The following is a 19,624-nucleotide window of genomic DNA, read 5'->3' on the forward strand; positions in this document are numbered from 1 at the left end:
TGACCTAGCATTAATGATGAGAGAAGAGAGAGAGAAGAAACAGAGCAGGATTTCCAGGGGCTGAAAAGATGAGGTACCAGTAGCTCTAAACACATTAATGGAGCAGTAGTAGTGGTAGTAGTAGTAGTAGTAAAAGGTATTCTTCGGAATATATATTTAGATTTCCTCCAAAATAAGCTAACGGTCTAAGTTAAATGTGAACAGAGGGAGAAGTTTACAGCAATAACTTGAGGGCTAGAGAGAGAAAACAGCAGCAGTAGCAGCAAAGTAGCAGGCGTTAGTGTTATAATCCTGACCTTACAAAACAGCCTCTAACCTAAACACAAACATTGGGTCAACCATAAAGATTGATGCACGCTCCTGGAGGTGCAGCCGCCAAGCAACTTGCTTACAGCTCCTAGAGAACACCATCGCACAGACCTCGCATGGAGTGGCTTCTTCTTGCCCTCCCTACTAGTAGGACATAGTGATATGCAAATCTATCGAAATACATATTTATTACAAAATGATAATGCTTAAACACAGTACCTGGCTCATGTTGCTCAGATCCATCCACATAAGACAAATATGGTGTCTGTTGGTCTAATACCATGACAGTCCATAATGGAACTAGCAATGTCAACACAAAATAGACAGTTTCATATCATCCTGGAATAAGATGCAGAAAATATGCATGAACACTCATTTCCACATTCACAATAAAAACAATTAATTTAAAACCATTTGGATTTCAAGAATACAGATTTAATACATGAAGTTATTGTGGGCCTTACTAAAGGTGCAATAGGAGAGTTGGTCTAGCACCCTACCCTTAGCTGTGCCTACCCCTCCCTTTACGAGGCCTGATCTGTACTGGGCTATAGCTAATTTTTTTTCAATTTGGCATTTTGAAGTACTGTTAAACACTTTTTGTATTCTCTTAAACTGTGCACTGTTGAGAGTTCAAGCCCTGACAGCCAGGAGGTGAAGGAGAGGTGGGTTTGGTGAGCGAGCGAGCGAGCACTGACGAGTAAAAAGATGATGCAAAGCTGGTCAAGGCACAACTCAGCTGTCTTTCTGGCGATGGTGATCCCTCCAGTTTTATTAAGTCTGCTTCCCAGACATGGGATTGCATCTGTTGTTTCAGTAGATGTCATGTGGGAGTGGCACCAGGTTCAAGCCCTACTGATAAGTTTGGAAGATTTTAAAATACAAGTCTTAAGTGGCTTAAATTTTGCAAACTATAAATTTCTTCATTTTACACATTTCAGTTTGTGCAATTTATCAGCTTAAAATAAAACTACTTGCAGTTTTAGGGCAAAACCTGGGGAGCACATCTGAATGATAATCATAGATACAATTGCAAGAGTAGTAAAGTATACAAGTTGGTTACATCGAAGCAGTGGGAAAAAAGAGAAAATTACACACTTCTAAGAAATATTACAATATCAGAGGAGTAATAAAGGTACTTTGTTCCCTCCAAATACAAGTATGAGGCACAAAACTTCTAGGCCTTTTTCTCAAGTGTTTCGGTGAACATTTGAAACAGCTCAGTGGATGTCGTGTCAGCGGCCATACTGGGAAGTGTGTGCAGAGGCGGGATAACCCTCATTAGTCTAATGAATCAACTGGGCTGTGGCCTTTGCGATGGTCTCCAGAAGAGGGCCGACGCAGGGCAAGATGCCGCCTCTAAGGGAAATTGAATTAGAATGGTGCAGTGAGACCCTTGAGTTTAACTTGAGAAAGAGACCATCAGCTAGATTGAATCTTCTAAAATGGAGAATGTAGATGACGTTCTTTTACTTTCATCATGACATACACGTGATTTAAACAAGAAATACAAGTTCTACACATGTAGATGTAAAAATAGTTGCTTGACTGCACCCTAGGAAGTTGGAGTAGGTCGAATTCATTAATACAAGGACCCAGCAGGTCTAGGCAGAGAGTACAGGGTACAACATATCCTCACGCTACCACATCAGTAAAGTTTCTCTTCACATTACCACATCAGTAAAGTATGTCCGAGCTGACCAATGACCGAAGTGTGCCACACTGTGAATATCACATAGAAAGGCACCACAGTTGTACAAAAATAGTCTCTGAAACTGATTGTGTGTGTGTGTGTGGTGTGTGTGACTCAACAATCAATATTTGCACCAATAACTCATTACAGTTGTGACCGGGTGTGGAAGTGTGAATTGCTGATTACTCTATAATTTGTTCATGATTGTAGCCATGTATAAACGTAAGTAACCATTCTACAGAATTCATTACCTTTGTAACTTGTGAGCTCATTACATTTGTACCTAGTTCAGCTATCAAAACTTTGGGGGCCCAGTCCCTGGACCCATTACGTACCTCTGTAATCTGTAAATACCTTTGTAACTTGTCATGATTGTGACCAGACTTACCTGGAGTTCATTACCTTTGTAAATTGTGAGTTCATTACCTTTGTAAATTGTGAGTTCATTACCTTTGTAAATTGTGAGTTCATTACCTCTGTAACTTGCTCAGCTATCAAAACTTTGGAGTCCAGTCCCTGGACCAATTATGTACCTCTGTAATCTTTTGACTACCGCCCACAGGATGGGTATGGGGTGCATAATAAACATATTAAACTATCTAAACTGATATGTGCAAATTAGTGTTTGCTAGCCTTCCCAGTGTGGTCCAATTTTTTCAGTTAATCTGGTGTTACGCAATGATCTTAACAGAACACACTCATCCAAGCTCATAATCAGCTTTACAAAAAATACTTCAAACTACACTACTTGGCAAACATGCCCAGAATGACGAGTCAGTAACTCACATCTAGGTCTTTGAGTAATTGTATAGACCTTGTGTACCACACTAGATGCCTAAGAAGTTTTTCTGGGATTGTCTTGTCGCAAGTTTCAGACAGATGGGACACTAGTGTTGGGTTGTCAGGGAGGGGGGCAGGGGCACCTCCTTTTCCTAATTTAAAGCCCTGTAGAAATACTGCTAGGTGACCTTTCTAGGAATGAAAGCACAGGAAGAGAGAATAAAGACCTTAATATCCCTACTTACAAAAAAGTATGTTTGGGAATAAAGGGAGAAAGGGGGAACCCCTCCCCCCTCCTGGCATGAGGGGGGTGATGGGAAGCAGACAGTTAGCAAGTGATGATGGGAATGCTACGGTGCACTGCCTTGCCCTTCAGCAACCAGCTATGAGATACTGCCAACTTCCTGGGTGCATGGCTCAACCTTTGTGCTTCTTGCATTTTTTTTAGGTAATTTTTGGATAAATAACAAATAATACTTTGTATATCATCATTAATAAAAGCTAATTAAATTTCCTATCAGCTACATACACTGAACAACAATTAATGAATGCCACGACATGGGGGAGGGGGGGGAGAGAGCCCACCCACAGACTGGCCAGGTGGCAGAGAGGGGTGGGGGAGGAGCCCGCTCAGGTACAGTCCGCTCACTGCCCCTAGCTAACGTGCTACCTTAGGCAAACCTTGGGTTAACTCAATTGTCAACAAGTTAGCACAAGGTAAACCTGAGTCAATATACCTTAGGAATACTTATGGGCAGCTTGTAATTAAATTCCACAAGTAGCTTCATAAGTAGACTCCACTAAGTCACCTACACTCACAGCTACAGCTGCAGTCTCCTCTGGTTACCCTCATCAGGGACCAAATGACCAACTACTGCTCGTTACTACCACGAACCTTCAATCCCACACGCTGCTCAAGGTACAGGAGGACAATAATAATTGGCATCAGCTGTTCCAGTTACTGCTTGTATTAAAACTGGGCACAACAACCACAGCCCTTGTCTGCCTACCCTACAAACATTGGAATCATCGAGCAAATGGTAAAGAAGACATTTTCAAAGTTGGAATGATCAAGAGAAAAATCCCAGACGGAAAAGTTGATCAAGAAAAGGACTGATATCAGTTTACACTTTGGAGACGTCAAAAATGCAAAAATATATGCTTTCATAACACTGACATTGTGAGATAAATTACCATATTAACACTTCTATAATTGGTCCTCCATTTTGTCCGAAAATATGAATTGTGAGAATTTTATTGGCTACTTTTCATTAATAATTATAATTTAGCCTCATCTCTTCTCCCCAAATTTCAATTATTCTTAAACAATCTAGCTCTAACATGTATCACTTGCAAAACACTTAAAATAAAAAGAGCTACCATGTTTTAAAAAGAATCAATTCTGGCTCATGCTAGCTGAGGTTTAACACTACGTCCTTGGCAATCTCAGAGAGCACGAGGAACCACTGTGTTTACACTCTGTGTGTGTGTGTGTGTGTGTGTGTGTGTGTGTGTGTGTGTGTGTATACTCACCTAGTTGTACACACCTAGTTGAGGTTGCGGGGGTCGAGTCCGAGCTCCTGGCCCCGCCTCTTCACTGGTCGCTACTAGGTCACTCTCCCTGAACCATGAGCTTTATCGTACCTCTGCTTAAAGCTATGTATGGATCCTGCCTCCACTACATCGCTTCCCAAACTATTCCACTTCCTGACTACTCTGTGGCTGAAGAAATACTTCCTAACATCCCTTTGATTCATCTGTGTCTTCAGCTTCCAACTGTGTCCCCTTGTTACTGTGTCCAGTCTCTGGAACATCCTGTCTTTGTCCACCTTGTCAATTCCTCTCAGTATTTTGTAAGTCGTTATCATGTCCCCCCTATCTCTCCTGTCCTCCAGTGTCGTCAGGTTGATTTCCCTTAACCTCTCCTCATAGGACATACCTCTTAGCTCTGGGACTAGTCTTGTTGCAAACCTTTGCACTTTCTCTAGTTTCTTCACGTGCTTGGCTAGGTGTGGGTTCCAAACTGGTGCCGCATACTCCAATATGGGCCTAACGTACACGGTGTACAGGGTCCTGAATGATTCCTTATTAAGATGTCGGAATGCTGTTCTGAGGTTTGCTAGGCGCCCATATGCTGCAGCAGTTATTTGGTTGATGTGCGCTTCAGGAGATGTTTAGTTTAATATGTTTATTATGCACCCCATACCCATCCTGTGGGCGGTAGTCAAAAGATTACAGAGGTACATAATTGGTCCAGGGACTGGACTCCAAAGTTTTGATAGCTGAGCAAGTTACAGAGGTAATGAATTCACAATTTACAAAGGTAATGAACTCACAAATTACAAAGGTAATGAACTCCAGGTAGGTCTAGTCACAATCATGACAAGTTACAAAGGTATTTACAGTATTTGCGAGTGTGTGTGTGTGTGTGTGTGTGTGTGTGTGTGTGTGTGTGTGTGTGTGTGTGTGTGTGTGTGTGTGTGTGCGTGTGTGTGTGTGTGTGTGTGTATGAGTGGGTGTGTGTGTGTGTACTCACCTATTTGTACTCACCTATTTGTGGTTGCAGGGGTCGAGTCTTAGCTCCTGGCCACGCCTCTTCATCGGTTGCTCTTCACCGGTATGAGTGTGTGTGCGTGTGTATATGAGTTTGTGTGTGTGTGTGTTTGTGTGTGTGTGTGTGAATTTGTATATGTATGTGTGTGTTTGTGTGTGTGTGTGTGTGTGTGTGTGTGTGTGTGTGTGTGTGTGTGTGTGTGTGTGTGTGTGTGTGTGACTCAACAATCAATATTTGCACCAATAACTCATTACAGTTGTGAACGCCTCTCTGCCTCCTACTTCGACGCCGCTGTCAACGCTATGTACGGCAGGTGAGTGAGAAAGAAAGCTCTCCTGCTCTAGTTATACTTGTTTCTTATCTCTATTATTTACTTCTTCTGTTCTACTTTATTTTTATTGTGGCGATGTATAACCCATTTTGGATTAGCACTGTTATGCAATGCAATATTCTGTTTTTTGGAGGAGAAGGGAATTTATAAGATGGGAGGGAGAAAGAGAGAGTACACGGGAAAGGCAAATAAAAGAGAACTTAGTAGTCCACACCGAGACTGCTTCTGTCTTAAGAACCATCTTATATTTCCATGTGTATAAGTCAAGGATAGAAGAGCAGAAGGCTCTCTTTCTTCTTTCCACTCTCTCCGGCGACTGCCAGCCTGATAATAAGAGGGAGGGATGTACCACACCATATTGGAACAACAACAGACACTGCAAGAGAAATAGAAGGCAGGGAATATTACTACTTGTACTTAATTAGTGGTTTCCAATTTAATTTATCGTATTACTTCACTGTCACTCAGAGTTGTGTACCAGTGATTCTGCTTCTGCTTATTATTTTCTTTTTTTTTTCAGAAAATTAACATTCTTGTCCCTAATAATAGTCTCCATTAGTTTGCGTGAAATTGACGTTTAAGATGATGGGACGACAGCTGAGGACACAAGTCTTGTTTTCCCTGTTATTAATATGGAGTAACATTTGCTAGTTTCCAGTCTGTAGATATCTTACTTGATCTATCAGTATTAATTTTCTCCAAGTATTTTATTTTGTCAATGCTGCATTTTTTCGTGAATATTTAGTCAGCGTCAGGCCCTAAAAATAAATTTTGTGGCCTACGAACGCCCGTGACATTCATCAAGCAATACTACGGACCCGAGGGTTATGTTGGGTAAAGACGTCATGTTTCTATTATGTGTTTTTCCGCCGCTGTTGCTGATTAATAATTCCTTCGTTACTTTTACCTTCTTTCTCCCTTGATGTACGTATCTGAAGAATTCTTTGGGATTACCTTTGACACTTTTTTTAATACATCTTTTTTCAAATTCTTGCTTAGCATTTCTGATTTCTCTCTCTGTGACTGTATAGTTATTGTGGTCAGTTTACATTTCTTAAATGCATTTCTCATTTTTGCTAATTATCTCAACCAGTTGGCTAATCATCCAGCTTTTTCTTTTATTTTTTTTTTAACTTTTTGCATTTTATGTATATTACTTCGTATATTATATTTCTCGATGTTTATATTTTTGCTTTAAATCCGATCCGCATTTCTACTTTATTTGTATTTAGTAGTTTGATCCAATTTACGTTCCTGATATCATGGCTGTGGCATGTAAAGAGTACATAACCTTTATTCGGCGCATGTACACACCCTCATTGAAAGGCTATCTCCCCCAGCCAGCGAACCAGTACTAAGGGTCGTACGATGGGGCCCCATCGTTCGATCAGTACCCAGGTTCAGCCAATGAGAAGATGGTTTTGGCAATCGCAGAGGTATGGGCACCACCCGCCTGTCTGCCCTCGTCATTTCCATTCTAGAGCTGGTTGAAGCACGGTCTGCTCTCTAGTGGCATCTGTTCTGCCTTGCTTACCGTGGCGTGCACTAATACCTTATGTTGTACATAGTGTATATAGTGTACATACTTCTGTTCTTACTTGGTGAAAGGATAATACAAGTCAGAAAGTTTTCTGCTGTTTGTTTTTGCTCCCTTTACACCCAGGATAACAGGCCTTTGAATTCCTGGGGTGTAATAATGGTACATCTTATCAAAGTCAACTACTCCGTAATTTTGAATCTCAAAGTTTGATTATGAAACAAATGATGTTACGATTACTGTTTCGTAATCTCTCACCCACATCGCATGACTGGATAATGTCACAGTCTGTGATCAGAAAAATATTCAAATTATTGTTGCCCAGAGCAGCCGATGTGACGGTTCAAGTAAGAATGTTGTCCTCTGTCGTGTTGACAATTCTGGCGTCCTCCTGCTTCCCTCATAAAGTGCTGCAATAAAGTCACCAGCTACTATTACCTCTTTGTGTCTACAGATTGTCTGTTTTCATAATTCAAGAGAGCATCGTTCCCTTGGCTTTGTTTGGGGGGGGAGCCATAATATATCAAGCATAAATTTATTGTTTGTTTCCTTGGAGTTCTGCTTACAGTCACATTCTGCTTACATCATGCTTTTGAATTCCTGTATCATGTATTTCAATGTTGATTAACATAGTCACTTCACCTTGTTTTATGAGTGCCATCCTCTTTAAAATATTGTTGCCAGTCAAGGCTGTTTCCTCTGTTTCGTGATTATTTGGGCCAAACATAGATTTACATAGAGTAGAAATATTTCGATCCCCTGATAATGAATATGTAGATTGTTGGTCCCTTATTTAATATACTGCGAGTGTTCATGTAAAAAACTAGTCTACCCAGTTGGGGTACTTAAATTCCTTATCCCACTGGTTACTTACCTTGCTGTGGCAAGCAGTCCGGTCCCCCATCCACACACACCTTGCCTTACCCTCGTGGTCTCCTCCACCTTCACTCTCAGGCAAGATTCTTCCTTATCTCGCGCTTCACACGTCGCTCAGATGAAGTCCATTTTGCTTAAACAAACTTCTGTCAGTATTGGAGTCGTCAGACAGTCCAATATTGTCCAGACTAGTCCTTTCCATTCAAATCCTTTAACCTCTAATTTAGTTCCATGTTTTTTTACTATGTGAAGTGTAATTACCACAGTCTCCTACTGTCTTTGAATTTCTTGAGAGCTTTGTATCTGCCAAAACTCTCATCTACTCTGCTGTAAATCATTGACCCCGACGTGAGTCTTGAAAATTGTGTTTTGTGACTTTTTTTTCTTCACCTTTACTCGCACCTGGAAGACAACCTCTTACGCAGGCTGCTACGACAGAATTGTGTGTTCTGCTGCCTTAGAATGGAATCTCCCACCAGGACTACCTAAGAGTGGGTGGTTGGACCGTAATGTGTGATTCAGACAGAACGTCAAATTTGTTCCATAAAGTAATGAATTTTATCATGACAATACCATTAACAACGATGCAGTTTGCTGCATCGTAAATCTACGCAAACTAGACATTCTTCATGTGTAGAGAGAGAGAGAGAGAGGATGATGAAAGAGACTAAAGTGATGCACACTTGATGGGTGCGTCAATATCTGGCCTGGAACAATAAATCAGCTGTGCTCCCCCGCCACCATTCCCACACCTCATTATTTACCCAATTGTCTGCCAGAGGTACGAGCGCCGCAGAATTTATCTTCAATTTGGAAGTCCAGAAGTGTTGTGCCGGATTCAGTGGCTGCAGTTCTTAATGTCTTCCTAGCCACTTTTTTTAAATAATAAATATTTCTGTAAATATTATAGAACCTATTATATTTACATAATGCCTACTTCCAGTTTGCTGAAGACTAAATTTGTTGAAGGTTGTGAAGAAAAGACACGCTGCATATAATAAGCTTCAATTGGACAACGTTTCGCTCTGTATAGGGCTTTCCCACGTAGCGAAAAGTTGTTTCAATTAAACCTTATTGTGCGACTTGTCTTTTCTTCAATACTGTCGGCAGTAATCCATTAGGCTGAAACTACGTTAATGTTCTTGTGTCTGGGCAGCGTCAGTTACAAGCCAAGGTCATCTTGGAGTCTGAAAAATCCTGTGATGCTTTTTTGTAAAATATCTACGCCGATATAACAATTTTTTTTTCTGTTATCGGATGATGAGCATTCTAAATTGCAGTGTTTCGAAAAATTGTCTTAGAACTTTCATATTGCATTTCTGGAAATAAACTCTGGAATGCTGATTATTATTATTTCAGGCGGAAATGTGCCGTTATCTGATGTGATCGAGTAACGTTTCTTGATGAAATCTGACCTTCTTATTAATCATATTTCCATCTTTTCATCAATATCTTTTTTCTTCCTCTTCTTTTTCTTGCTATACTGTGGCTTATCTTTTTCACCATTTAGATGGAAATGTAATACAACTTACTGCAAAAACCTTTGATAAGTGTGACCGTGGAGTAATTGCTCACAAAAGGAAAAACTGGGAAGGTAGGTAGACGGATTTTTTACTTCCTCACAAACAGAACCCAAAGAGTAATAGTAAACGGAGTAAAATCAGGGGCTGCTATAGTGAAAAGTTGTGTCCCCAAAGGCGCGGTACTTGCCCCGTTTCTCTTCCCCATTCTCACATCTGGCATAAACAGAAACATCAGTTATAGCACTGTATTATCCTTTGTAGACGATGCTAGAATCTGTACGAAATTGGCATCCATAGGAGACACAGCGAGCTCTTCCTGTGGGCCACTAACAATAATATGAAATCCTCTGAGGATAAATTTCAGTTATGCCATGGAAGAATGGAATAAATTAAAACCAGGTAAGAGTACAAGACAAATTAAAACCACTCAGTACAAAGTAAGTTAAGTGTGAGAGACCTGGAAGTGATAATGTCAGATCTCACGTTCAAGGTACACAACAACTTTATTATCACAACTTCAAAAAAATGGAGTTTGGATAACTAGAACCTTCAAAACAAGAGATGCGAAGCCAGTGATAACTATCTTCAGGTCATTCGTTCTCTTTAGACTGGACTAGCAGCCACCTTCAAGGCAGGCGAAATTGCTAAGCTGGAAAATGTAAAGAACCTTCACAGCTCGTATAAATTCAGTCAAGCACCAGAATTACTGGAAGTTTCTGAAGTCCCTAGAACTGTACTACTTTGAAAGTATGTGAGAAAGATACATCATAATCTACACCCGGAAGGTAATGGAGGAATTGGCCTCAAACCCGCACACCGAAATTACTACTTATGAACACAAGAGGCTTGGCAGATGGAGCAGGATACCTGTCTTCAACAGGGAACGTGACATAGTTATGAAAAAAGTTCATGATCAAACGGGTTCTGGTGCATACATTGGACTGCAACAGCGGGCACTACCAGGCTGATCGATCGGTCAGCAACCAAGAGGCCTGATCTGAGACCGGGCTGTGGGGAAGGTGACCTCTGGAAGCTACTCCAGGTACCGTCACCACCTTGTTCAGTCTATACTGCACTCAAAACTAACCTGACGAACCCGGTCTCCCAGATTCTTTCATTCTTAGTGCTCTAGTACTTTTAAACGAGTGTTTTGGCTGTGTATTTTTCGTGGTACCTCATCATTTTAAAACATTTTGTTTCCTAATGTGTTCAGTGGGCAGGGGGTAGCAGTGGTCTTGCTTGGCAGTAACACATCCTGACTGAGTTGAGAGATCCAGCCGCGATTAATGACCGGAGGCTCGAGCTTCGATTACTCATTGCTCCAAATGACCCCCCACTGGTTTAGCACTTCATGAAATACACTAATTTAAAACAATATAATCTCACTTCCTAGCTGTGCTGAACTGAAGCTGTTGTGATAAGTATCTTCTCCACATGAGGACATTCGTAGGCTTATAAGCCTGTATATTATGCTGAGTGTAGTGCCTTCATTTCAAGGACCATTCATGGGGGGGGGGTGCCTTGATACTGTTTGCGAATGGCTTTTAATGCAAGGAATTCGTGGTACCATCCTCTTGGATCTGGGACGTTTAATAGTCATATTAACTCTTCAATATACTAACACTCAGTATACTTATACATTAAAATGGCAAACTATTTCCATTACTCCTGCAGTGCTACACATGATCAAGTTTGGTAATTGTACAGAGCCCACGTTGAGGCGGGAGGCGGCGCCTGGTGTCCCCGCCTGGTGTCCTTGGAGTGCTGCACGTGGTAACCAAGGTGGAAGTGCAGGGCAGGTTCGGCAATGGGCAGGGCAAGGAGTTCGCCCGTCAGTACAAACTGCAGTTGTGGCGGCCAGGGCTCGACCACTGGGTCACTTATGTTGACGGTCGCGGACAGGAGGTAAGAATGGCTCCTAACTCAGGTTCTTATCGTGGACAGGAGGTAAGAATGGCTCCTAACTCAGGTTATTATCGTGGACAGGAGGTAAGAATGGCTCCTAACTCAGGTTCTTATCGTGGACAGGAGGTAAGAATGGCTCCTAACTCAGGTTATTATCGTGGACAGGAGGTAAGAATGGCTCCTAACCCAGGTTCTTAATATGTTTTATGCTTAGAGCACTGAATCATCCATAATTTTTTTTAAATAGGTTTTAGATTATGGCTTATGGAATCATAGATATTGTCACGCGGAATATCGTGGAATTCTAATTCTTCATTTGGCACCAACATTTACTGGGCAACTTAAAAAAAAATACTTGCAAAAATTAATGTTATGTTATATAACTTTCTAAACTAACCCAAAGTATAGTCAGCATTATTTAACACCATTGAAATATATTAGTTTCGGGATGCGTACACTGTGTTCCTCGATATTAAAAAAAAAAAACTAAATATACCCTCTACTTAGGCAAAACGATGATTTTCTTTATACGCCAAGTTCACAAGTTTGTGCAAAAAACACATGACCCCTACAAGTGTGTCTAACCTCACATAACTCTGCTATTGATCACTGTATCTCTGAGTCGATCAGTAACCTGTGGAATTAATAACTTCCCTCAGGCAATAAATAAAATGTTTAGACATTGTGTAGCAATTTGTTAATGAGAGGCAAGGAATAGTGCTGAAGAGAGACGAGAGAAGCGGGGAAAGAAAGAAAAGGTGAAAGGAAAATTAAAAAGTATGAGGATAGTAAGGGTAGGTAAAAATGGAGAGTAAATACACGAGGAATGCAAAGGGAGATAAAGAGGGTCAGCCGCAGCACGAGGAATGTAAAGGTAGATTAAAAGGGAGAGGAGAAAGCGGAGGAAAGTAAGAGGAGATAAAGAAATAGAAAGTGCAGGCTTGTTTGTAGCCACTTGTGGAAGCTTCGTCAGTCGGAGTGATTTTGTGATTTTGAGTAACTTATTTCTCTTGCTGTTTACGGTTTCGATCAAATAAACAGGAAGAACAGCGATCATGATTCCTAGAACAACTGTTTTATCATCCAAAACATGGCACACAAGATTCACCCCCCAACGCCTTTCTTCCGCAGTTACTGGAAGGGAACAGCAGCACTTACCTGGCCAAGACTTCCCAACTAAGTCCACCCATGATAGCGGCGCGGGTAAGGTTCGTTCCCTACAGTGATCACCCTAGGACCGTGTGCATGAGGGTTGAACTCTACGGCTGCCAGTACTCAGGTCAGTGCAAACATACACACGTTAAAACAAAACTTAGAGGGACAATGGCCCCTGTTACTATTTTTGAAAGTTTGGGAGTAAGGAGTGGAGGGCAGGGAGAGAGCATTTGGTAAACTAACTTATACAAAACTAGTAAGAAATAGAATTAACTAATCTTTAACTACTGTAGTTCTTCTCAGCGGAAAGAATCAATAGGGACGTGGTGTATTCTGTAGTCTTCTCAATATTCAGTTTGGTATCTGCATGTATCAACATCCGTGGCCCCAGATTATTCAACATCTTATCAAGTGTCTTACAGAAGAAACTGGACAAGTATTCACACCAGATGCCAGCTCAACCAGGCTGTGATGGATATATGGGCCACGGGCCATCAACAGCAACAGCCAGGTTGACCAGGCAAACATCAAACGAGCCTGGCCCAAGGCCGGGCTCTAGGAGTAGAAAAACTCTCGGAACTCTTCAAAGGTATAACAAACGTATGCACATTTCTCTCTCTTTCTCTCCCTCCTTTTTTAATATACATTATATATATATATATATATATATATATATATATATATATATATATATATATATATATATATATATATATATATATAGAGAGAGAGAGAGAGAAAGCGTTAATAAATGTGCTGATACTGAATATTGAAGAGCACAGTACACCACGGCTCCTAGTAGCCTGGGAGTAGATGAAAATCTACGAGGAAAAACATTTTCCTTTCTCCCTGAGACCCCATCTTTTATAAATGCACACATAAATATATTTCATTATGTAATATGGCACACAAAGTATAAAAGATTCCCTGATGGCACAAAACTATTTAAAGCATACGTTTAAGTCGTTGTTTTACTTCCCCTCCAGATGGGCTTGTATCGTACAGCATGCCTGACGGGGACCCCAGGGGCAGCGATACAGCACTCACTGACTTGACCTACGACGGCTCCCGCAAGGATGGCTGGCTTTCCGGGGGGTTGGGGCAACTAACCGATGGCGAGATGGGTCATACCAACTTCCGTGTCGACGCTCTGGCCATGGGACGAGGTAAGGTAGCGGTCACATAGCAATGGGGGGGGGAGATTCCAACCTAGGGCTACACTATGGAAGTCCCTCACGCCATCTGCCATACCATGTATAGTACATGTCATTCGCATTGCAAAGGATTCTCATGTTTATTTTAAAGTTCGGGTCTCAGAGACTCAACACTACTGTTGGTGTATTAAATTGTGGTACCTTGGTGAACTGGTTACTGTGATATGTCAGGGTATCTTATTAGTGAAAATACTAGAAATTTTGAACAAGTTTCCTAATTATGATTGTCCTAGTACCTAGGCCTTTAGTGTATCCACATCTCTTGCATTATTTTACATAGGATTGATTTGTGGTGCGCAATAAACTAACTGCTTCGACTTCTAGATCTAAAATCTAATCTTTTAACTTTGTCATCATCATGATGTTGCTTCTTGTAATTTCACACTGAACTTCCACAATGGTACCTTGTGACAATGACCATATCACGGTCTTCCGTATCGATATGAAAAATCGGTTGACATTGAAAATAGATTTTCCCTCTGGAAACTCTGGTTGGAATCCCTCTCATTATTCTTTACTTTAAAATCCTGTTATTACTGTACCCTTAATTCTGAGAAACTGTTCTGTTAATCATTAACACTTTCACATATATTTTACGTCTTGGAAACAAGCATATCTACTTTCCAATCTATTGGATTTTTTTTTAAGTATTCGTAGTGATGTCTACACATTAAGTGGAATTCTCCATCTTCCGTTTTCACGCAAATTCTCCGATACTTTTCTTGTTATTATATAATGTGATGTGAAATATTAAAATTCCTTTGAAAATGAATTACAAAAATTTAATTAGTGCTTGTAACAATCCATAGGTTTTTCAGTGATTCGAACTGGGGTCTGTGAAAATGACAGTCCATCTTCCTAATGACTCAGTCAGCGCCACCCTGGTTTGTTACAAACGTGTTACATTTTCTTAGTTTATAGATACTAAAAGGAGACAAAATCTTCTGTCTGCTTTTGCTTCAAGTAGTGGAGGATGGTCTCGGTAAAAATTATATCAGTTGGGTCACAGTTGGTGACCTCTACAAGTCTCCACTAGCTACCGAATGTGGCAGGTTGGAGAGTATCCTGTTTGGGTGGTTAGGACGGTGGACTCTCATTTTCTCAGACGCCAGTTCGACTCTCTAAAAATGTATGGATAATTTGAGAATGTTAAATCTAATTTGCTATAGATTCCTTACCTGAAAATAAAGCTATTGTTTTCGAATTCCCTTTTAAAATTGCGTACAGCATACGTGTATTATATATTCTAAGATTCTTAAAGGGTTTACAATGCCATGATTGTGATGTGAAACATTAAGGCATAGTTAATTTGTGAGGTTTAAAACCTGTCGACTACTTACATGTACACCACCTGTCGAAAACACTTTAATCTTCAAAGTAGGGACAATGATGAAGTGGTCACCCCTGCAACTCCGAGCACAGACCCACACCTCTGTCATTATAATCTTCATCACTGGAAGAAATGGAGTAAAATGTACCCTGTACTGTCTTCCCCAGTGAGAGTAATTTGCCTAAATTAAAGGTTGGAGTAAGTTCCTACTGAAAGTAATGAAGGATACTTTTCAAGTACACTGCCTCAGGACGGCAGTTGTAGTCTCTTGCGTGCTCTGCCCGAGACCTAGTATAGTTTATTGTTGCTTTGCGGTTGCGATGTTATTTTCAGTTGCCCACACACCCAAGATGTTGAGTAACGTTGTTCACTCATACTATAGTTTTCCCTCGTGGTATATTCACTTATCACCCACCCAAGGTTTTTAAGGGAATATAGTTCTCTCAAACAGGTACAGGGTAACATCTATTCAGTTACCACACATCTGAACTCTTAAAATGAGAATCTCGCCATATAGTGAAAGTAACAAAATTTGTAAGGAAAAAAAAATTTTTTTACACTTCTTTTGCTGCTGAATCGATACAACTGTGGAGTTTCAATTACAAAGACGGCAGTTCGGTCCCCAACACCACTCAACCAATTTATGCTCTTCACTGGATATATTTTGTTTTATATCTGGGTTAAATATGGTTCACTTATCCCACACTTCCAAATTTCCGAGTTTTTCGGGCCATGCACTTACTGAGTTCTGTATAATATTCAAGATTCTGAGTGCATTATTGTAGATGTTGATGACCAGTTGCTCCCTGACAGGCTACGAGTGCACAAATAACCCGCACATAAAAGACAGAAGCTTACGACGACGTTTCGGTCCGACTTGGACCATTGACAAAGTCACAGTGTGACTTTGTCAATGGTCCAAGTCGGACCGAAACGTCGTCGTAAGCTTCTGTCTTTTATGTGCGGGTTATTTGTGTATCGTTCCAGTCACGGTATTGTGCCTTTTTGCTATTTAGGCTACGAGTGGGTCGGCTGGAAGAACACCACACGCCAGGGGCAGCCAGTAGAGATTACCTTCGAGTTCGATTCAGTCAGGAATTTCTCAGCAGTTCACATCTATGCCAACAACTTGTTTACCAAGGATTCCCAGGTAGGCCACTGTTGTATGTTATCTCAAGCGGCTTGTGTAATAAGTGTACACAATTAAGTTAGTTGAAAGGGCCATCTGGAGTGCCAAGTAAGAACAAAGGCTCACAGTTACTTTTCAAAGCAAATGAATAACAGAAACACATATTCGTGTTAAATATTAGCCTAAAATTTACGCAATATCTGAATATCCCACAAAAGAAAAGAATTTATTAAATGTACAAAAGCACATGTTGTCTTTATGGCGCTGGGGTAATATATATATATATATATATATATATATATATATATATATATATATATATATATATATATATATATATATTTGACAGAGACACTCTTCAAGAGTCTGTCATTTTTTTTTATTAATTTATATAAAAATTTCTTTACGTTACCAGATTTGTAATTGTTTATCGTACAGGTGTTCTCGCACGCCCGTGTATTGTTCAGTATGGGCGGGGAACACTTCCATGCTCAGGAGGCCGTCGAGTATGAGTACGTGGTGGACCGAATCTTTGAATATGCTCGCAACGTCACCATCAGACTCCACAACGCTGCTGCCAGATACATCAAGCTGCAATTGTATTTCGCCCTCAAGTGGATCATGATCTCAGAAGTCTCATTTGATTCAGGTGAGAATGAATCTATAGAACTTTAACAGGAATATTTTCTCTAAGTAGTAAGCTCTCAGCATTGGTTATTAGTGTCATTGAATGTAAGTGAATATTGTTGCAGCCCATTAAGGAATAAAGACTAATATACTTTTATAATTATTTCTTTGCAGTGCCATGTCACTGCAACTTGACAGATGAAGATGTAACTTTGTCTGTGTCTACTGAGAAGATGAACGAGGAAAGATTTGTGGAGGAGCGCATCTCTGTGGTCCCAGCAGAGGAGACCTCTGCTTTGCTGCTCGGTGGTCTTATATGTGTTGCTTTAATATTTGGCACATTGCCTGTGGTTCTAGGTGTAAAATACTACCATAAATGGTTTACAAGAAAGTCTAATAAAAAGTCGCCTTCATCACCTGACACTGGCATGGACTCGAGAAAAGTGTCAATGACGATGAAAGATTTACACATCAATGTGAATCTGTCACCTGTATCCAATGGATATGCCAAGGCAAAAGGAAAATTGTATGGGCATGTAACGATGGATGAAGAGACCACAGCCATGTACCAGGAACCTTTCAAAGGTCCTATACACAACCCTGGTTACTACACTGGGACACACCGTCACTTCGTCGGAGATTCCTCTCAAGTGTCCACTTCCCACTGACACCGATGATTCTGTGGATTATGCTATACCAGATGTAAACATGACGCCTCCTCCACCATTTTCCGAGGTTTATTCACCTCTTCCACCTCCTGTACCACTGACTCAGCCACCAGCAACTTTGCCTACAGTATGCAATCTGCGAGATGTACCACTGGCTCCTGTACCGTCTCTTCCCCCACCTCCTGATCAGGAATATTACACCGCACCGCTTCTGTGCCAGCCTTCACACATTCAAGGTGTGACTGGCACTGTTATTTATGCTGTAGCTGATGACACCAGTTTAGGAAAGGAGCGTCGAGTACCGGGGGTGCCTAGAACACATCTCCGGGTTGTCGAGAACCTGGGAGGAGTTTTTGGTGTGGTGCAGCTGTGTGAATTAAAGGATGCTACAGGGATCGGCTGCCGGAGAGTGGCCATGAAGAGCCTGAAGGTTGGTGCAAGTGAAGATGCGAAGGATGATTTTAGAAAAGAGTGTCGTGTTCTTAGCAGAGTTGATAATCAGAATATTGTAAAGCTATTGGGTGTAGTGAACACCTCTGAGCCACTATGCATGTTGTTGGAGTATATGGACTATGGTGATCTCTACCAGTTTCTTCGAAGACATGTGACGGAAGGTATATCAAGTGTGTCATTCAAAGGGGTTTCTACAAGCATAAAAGAGCCACCATTTGTAAGTTACGGTGCTCTTATTTATATAGTCACACAGATTGCATCAGGAATGAAATACCTAGAGACACTGAACGTCGTCCACCGAGACCTAGCAACACGGAACTGTCTTGTGGGCAGAAGCCTTACCATAAAGATTTCAGACTTTGGAATGAGCAGGCCTCTATATTCTAATGATTATTATAGACTGAGTGATAGTCGTGCTCTCCTGCCCATCAGGTGGATGGCGTGGGAATCTGTCCTTCAGGGACGATTTTCCACCAAGAGCGACGTGTGGGCGTTCGGGGTAACAATGTGGGAGATACTGACCATGGCCCGCCGGCAGCCTTACGACGAGCTTAGTGACGACGGAGTGTTGGAGAATGTGTCTCACTGTTACCACGACGACGGCTCCGGTATGATGTTACTGCCGCAGCCGGCACTCTGTCCCCGCGAGATGTACGACATGATGGCTGCCTGTTGGAGACCCAACGACCGCCAGCGACCACCCTTCTGGGAGATTCTCATGTTCCTCCAGCGTAAAAACCTGGGCTACACCCTTGACTACTTGGATTGAGGTGTTATGCTTGCTTGTGAGATGTTCTCGTGTTTATACTGACAAGTTATAAATTTACTCTGATGAAATGTACCAGTTTTAACAAGAAATACTCGTTTTTTATTATCGAACGCTTTCTCAGTGTATCTCTACGTAACTAAGGGGTATCATGTGAACAGTTAAACGCCTTCCTGCCATAAAATTTGATGTTGAACGCATTATAGTGATTTCAAAAGCCGTAAAATCAATTTCAATCCGTCTTATCATAAAAGAAAAGTTGAGTGACGAAAAATAAATGAAACCAAGAAACCAAAAATATTTCAGTATATTATTAATTTTGTGCCAATGAGACTAAGTATTACATAGACATAATAGTGATACAAACTCACAGATTACACATGGTTGCTAGGAAACTTTTGTCATTTACTTTGACACAGGTTTTCAAAGAGGTTTCTTTGCCTACATGTGATTTTCTTTCATGATGTCAAAAAGGAATGCTCTTCTGTGATTCGTTATTGCGTCTAAAATTATTTATGTTTATGGTACACGAGGTTCTATAATGAAATATTTGAAGGTCAGTATCAGATTTCGTCACTACCTGCAGGAACACCACACCACCACCAGCAGGAGCACCACACCACCACCAGCAGGAACACCACACCACCACCAGCAGGAACACCACACCACCACCAGCAGGAACACCACACCACCACCAGCAGGAACACCACACCACCACCAGCAGGAGCACCACACCACCACCAGCAGGAACACCACACCACCACCAGCAGGAAC

The 19,624-nt window shown here is 41.1% G+C and overlaps 1 protein-coding gene across 1 annotated transcript in view; it reads left to right on the top strand.

The window, feature by feature from the left end:
- Window positions 1-19,624, top strand: part of LOC128686405 (discoidin domain-containing receptor 2-like) — a 34,746-nt gene extending 15,122 nt beyond the window's left edge. The window contains 7 exon segments of the mRNA XM_070081284.1: window positions 11,311-11,508; window positions 12,640-12,787; window positions 13,650-13,829; window positions 16,224-16,357; window positions 16,775-16,985; window positions 17,138-17,571; window positions 17,573-19,624. Coding sequence (XP_069937385.1) covers window positions 12,697-12,787; window positions 13,650-13,829; window positions 16,224-16,357; window positions 16,775-16,985; window positions 17,138-17,571; window positions 17,573-18,853 — 2,331 coding nt within the window. The 5' untranslated portion in view covers window positions 11,311-11,508; window positions 12,640-12,696 and the 3' untranslated portion in view covers window positions 18,854-19,624.

Source organism: Cherax quadricarinatus, chromosome 6, assembly GCF_038502225.1.
Source record: "Cherax quadricarinatus isolate ZL_2023a chromosome 6, ASM3850222v1, whole genome shotgun sequence".
Classification (NCBI taxonomy): domain Eukaryota; kingdom Metazoa; phylum Arthropoda; class Malacostraca; order Decapoda; family Parastacidae; genus Cherax; species Cherax quadricarinatus.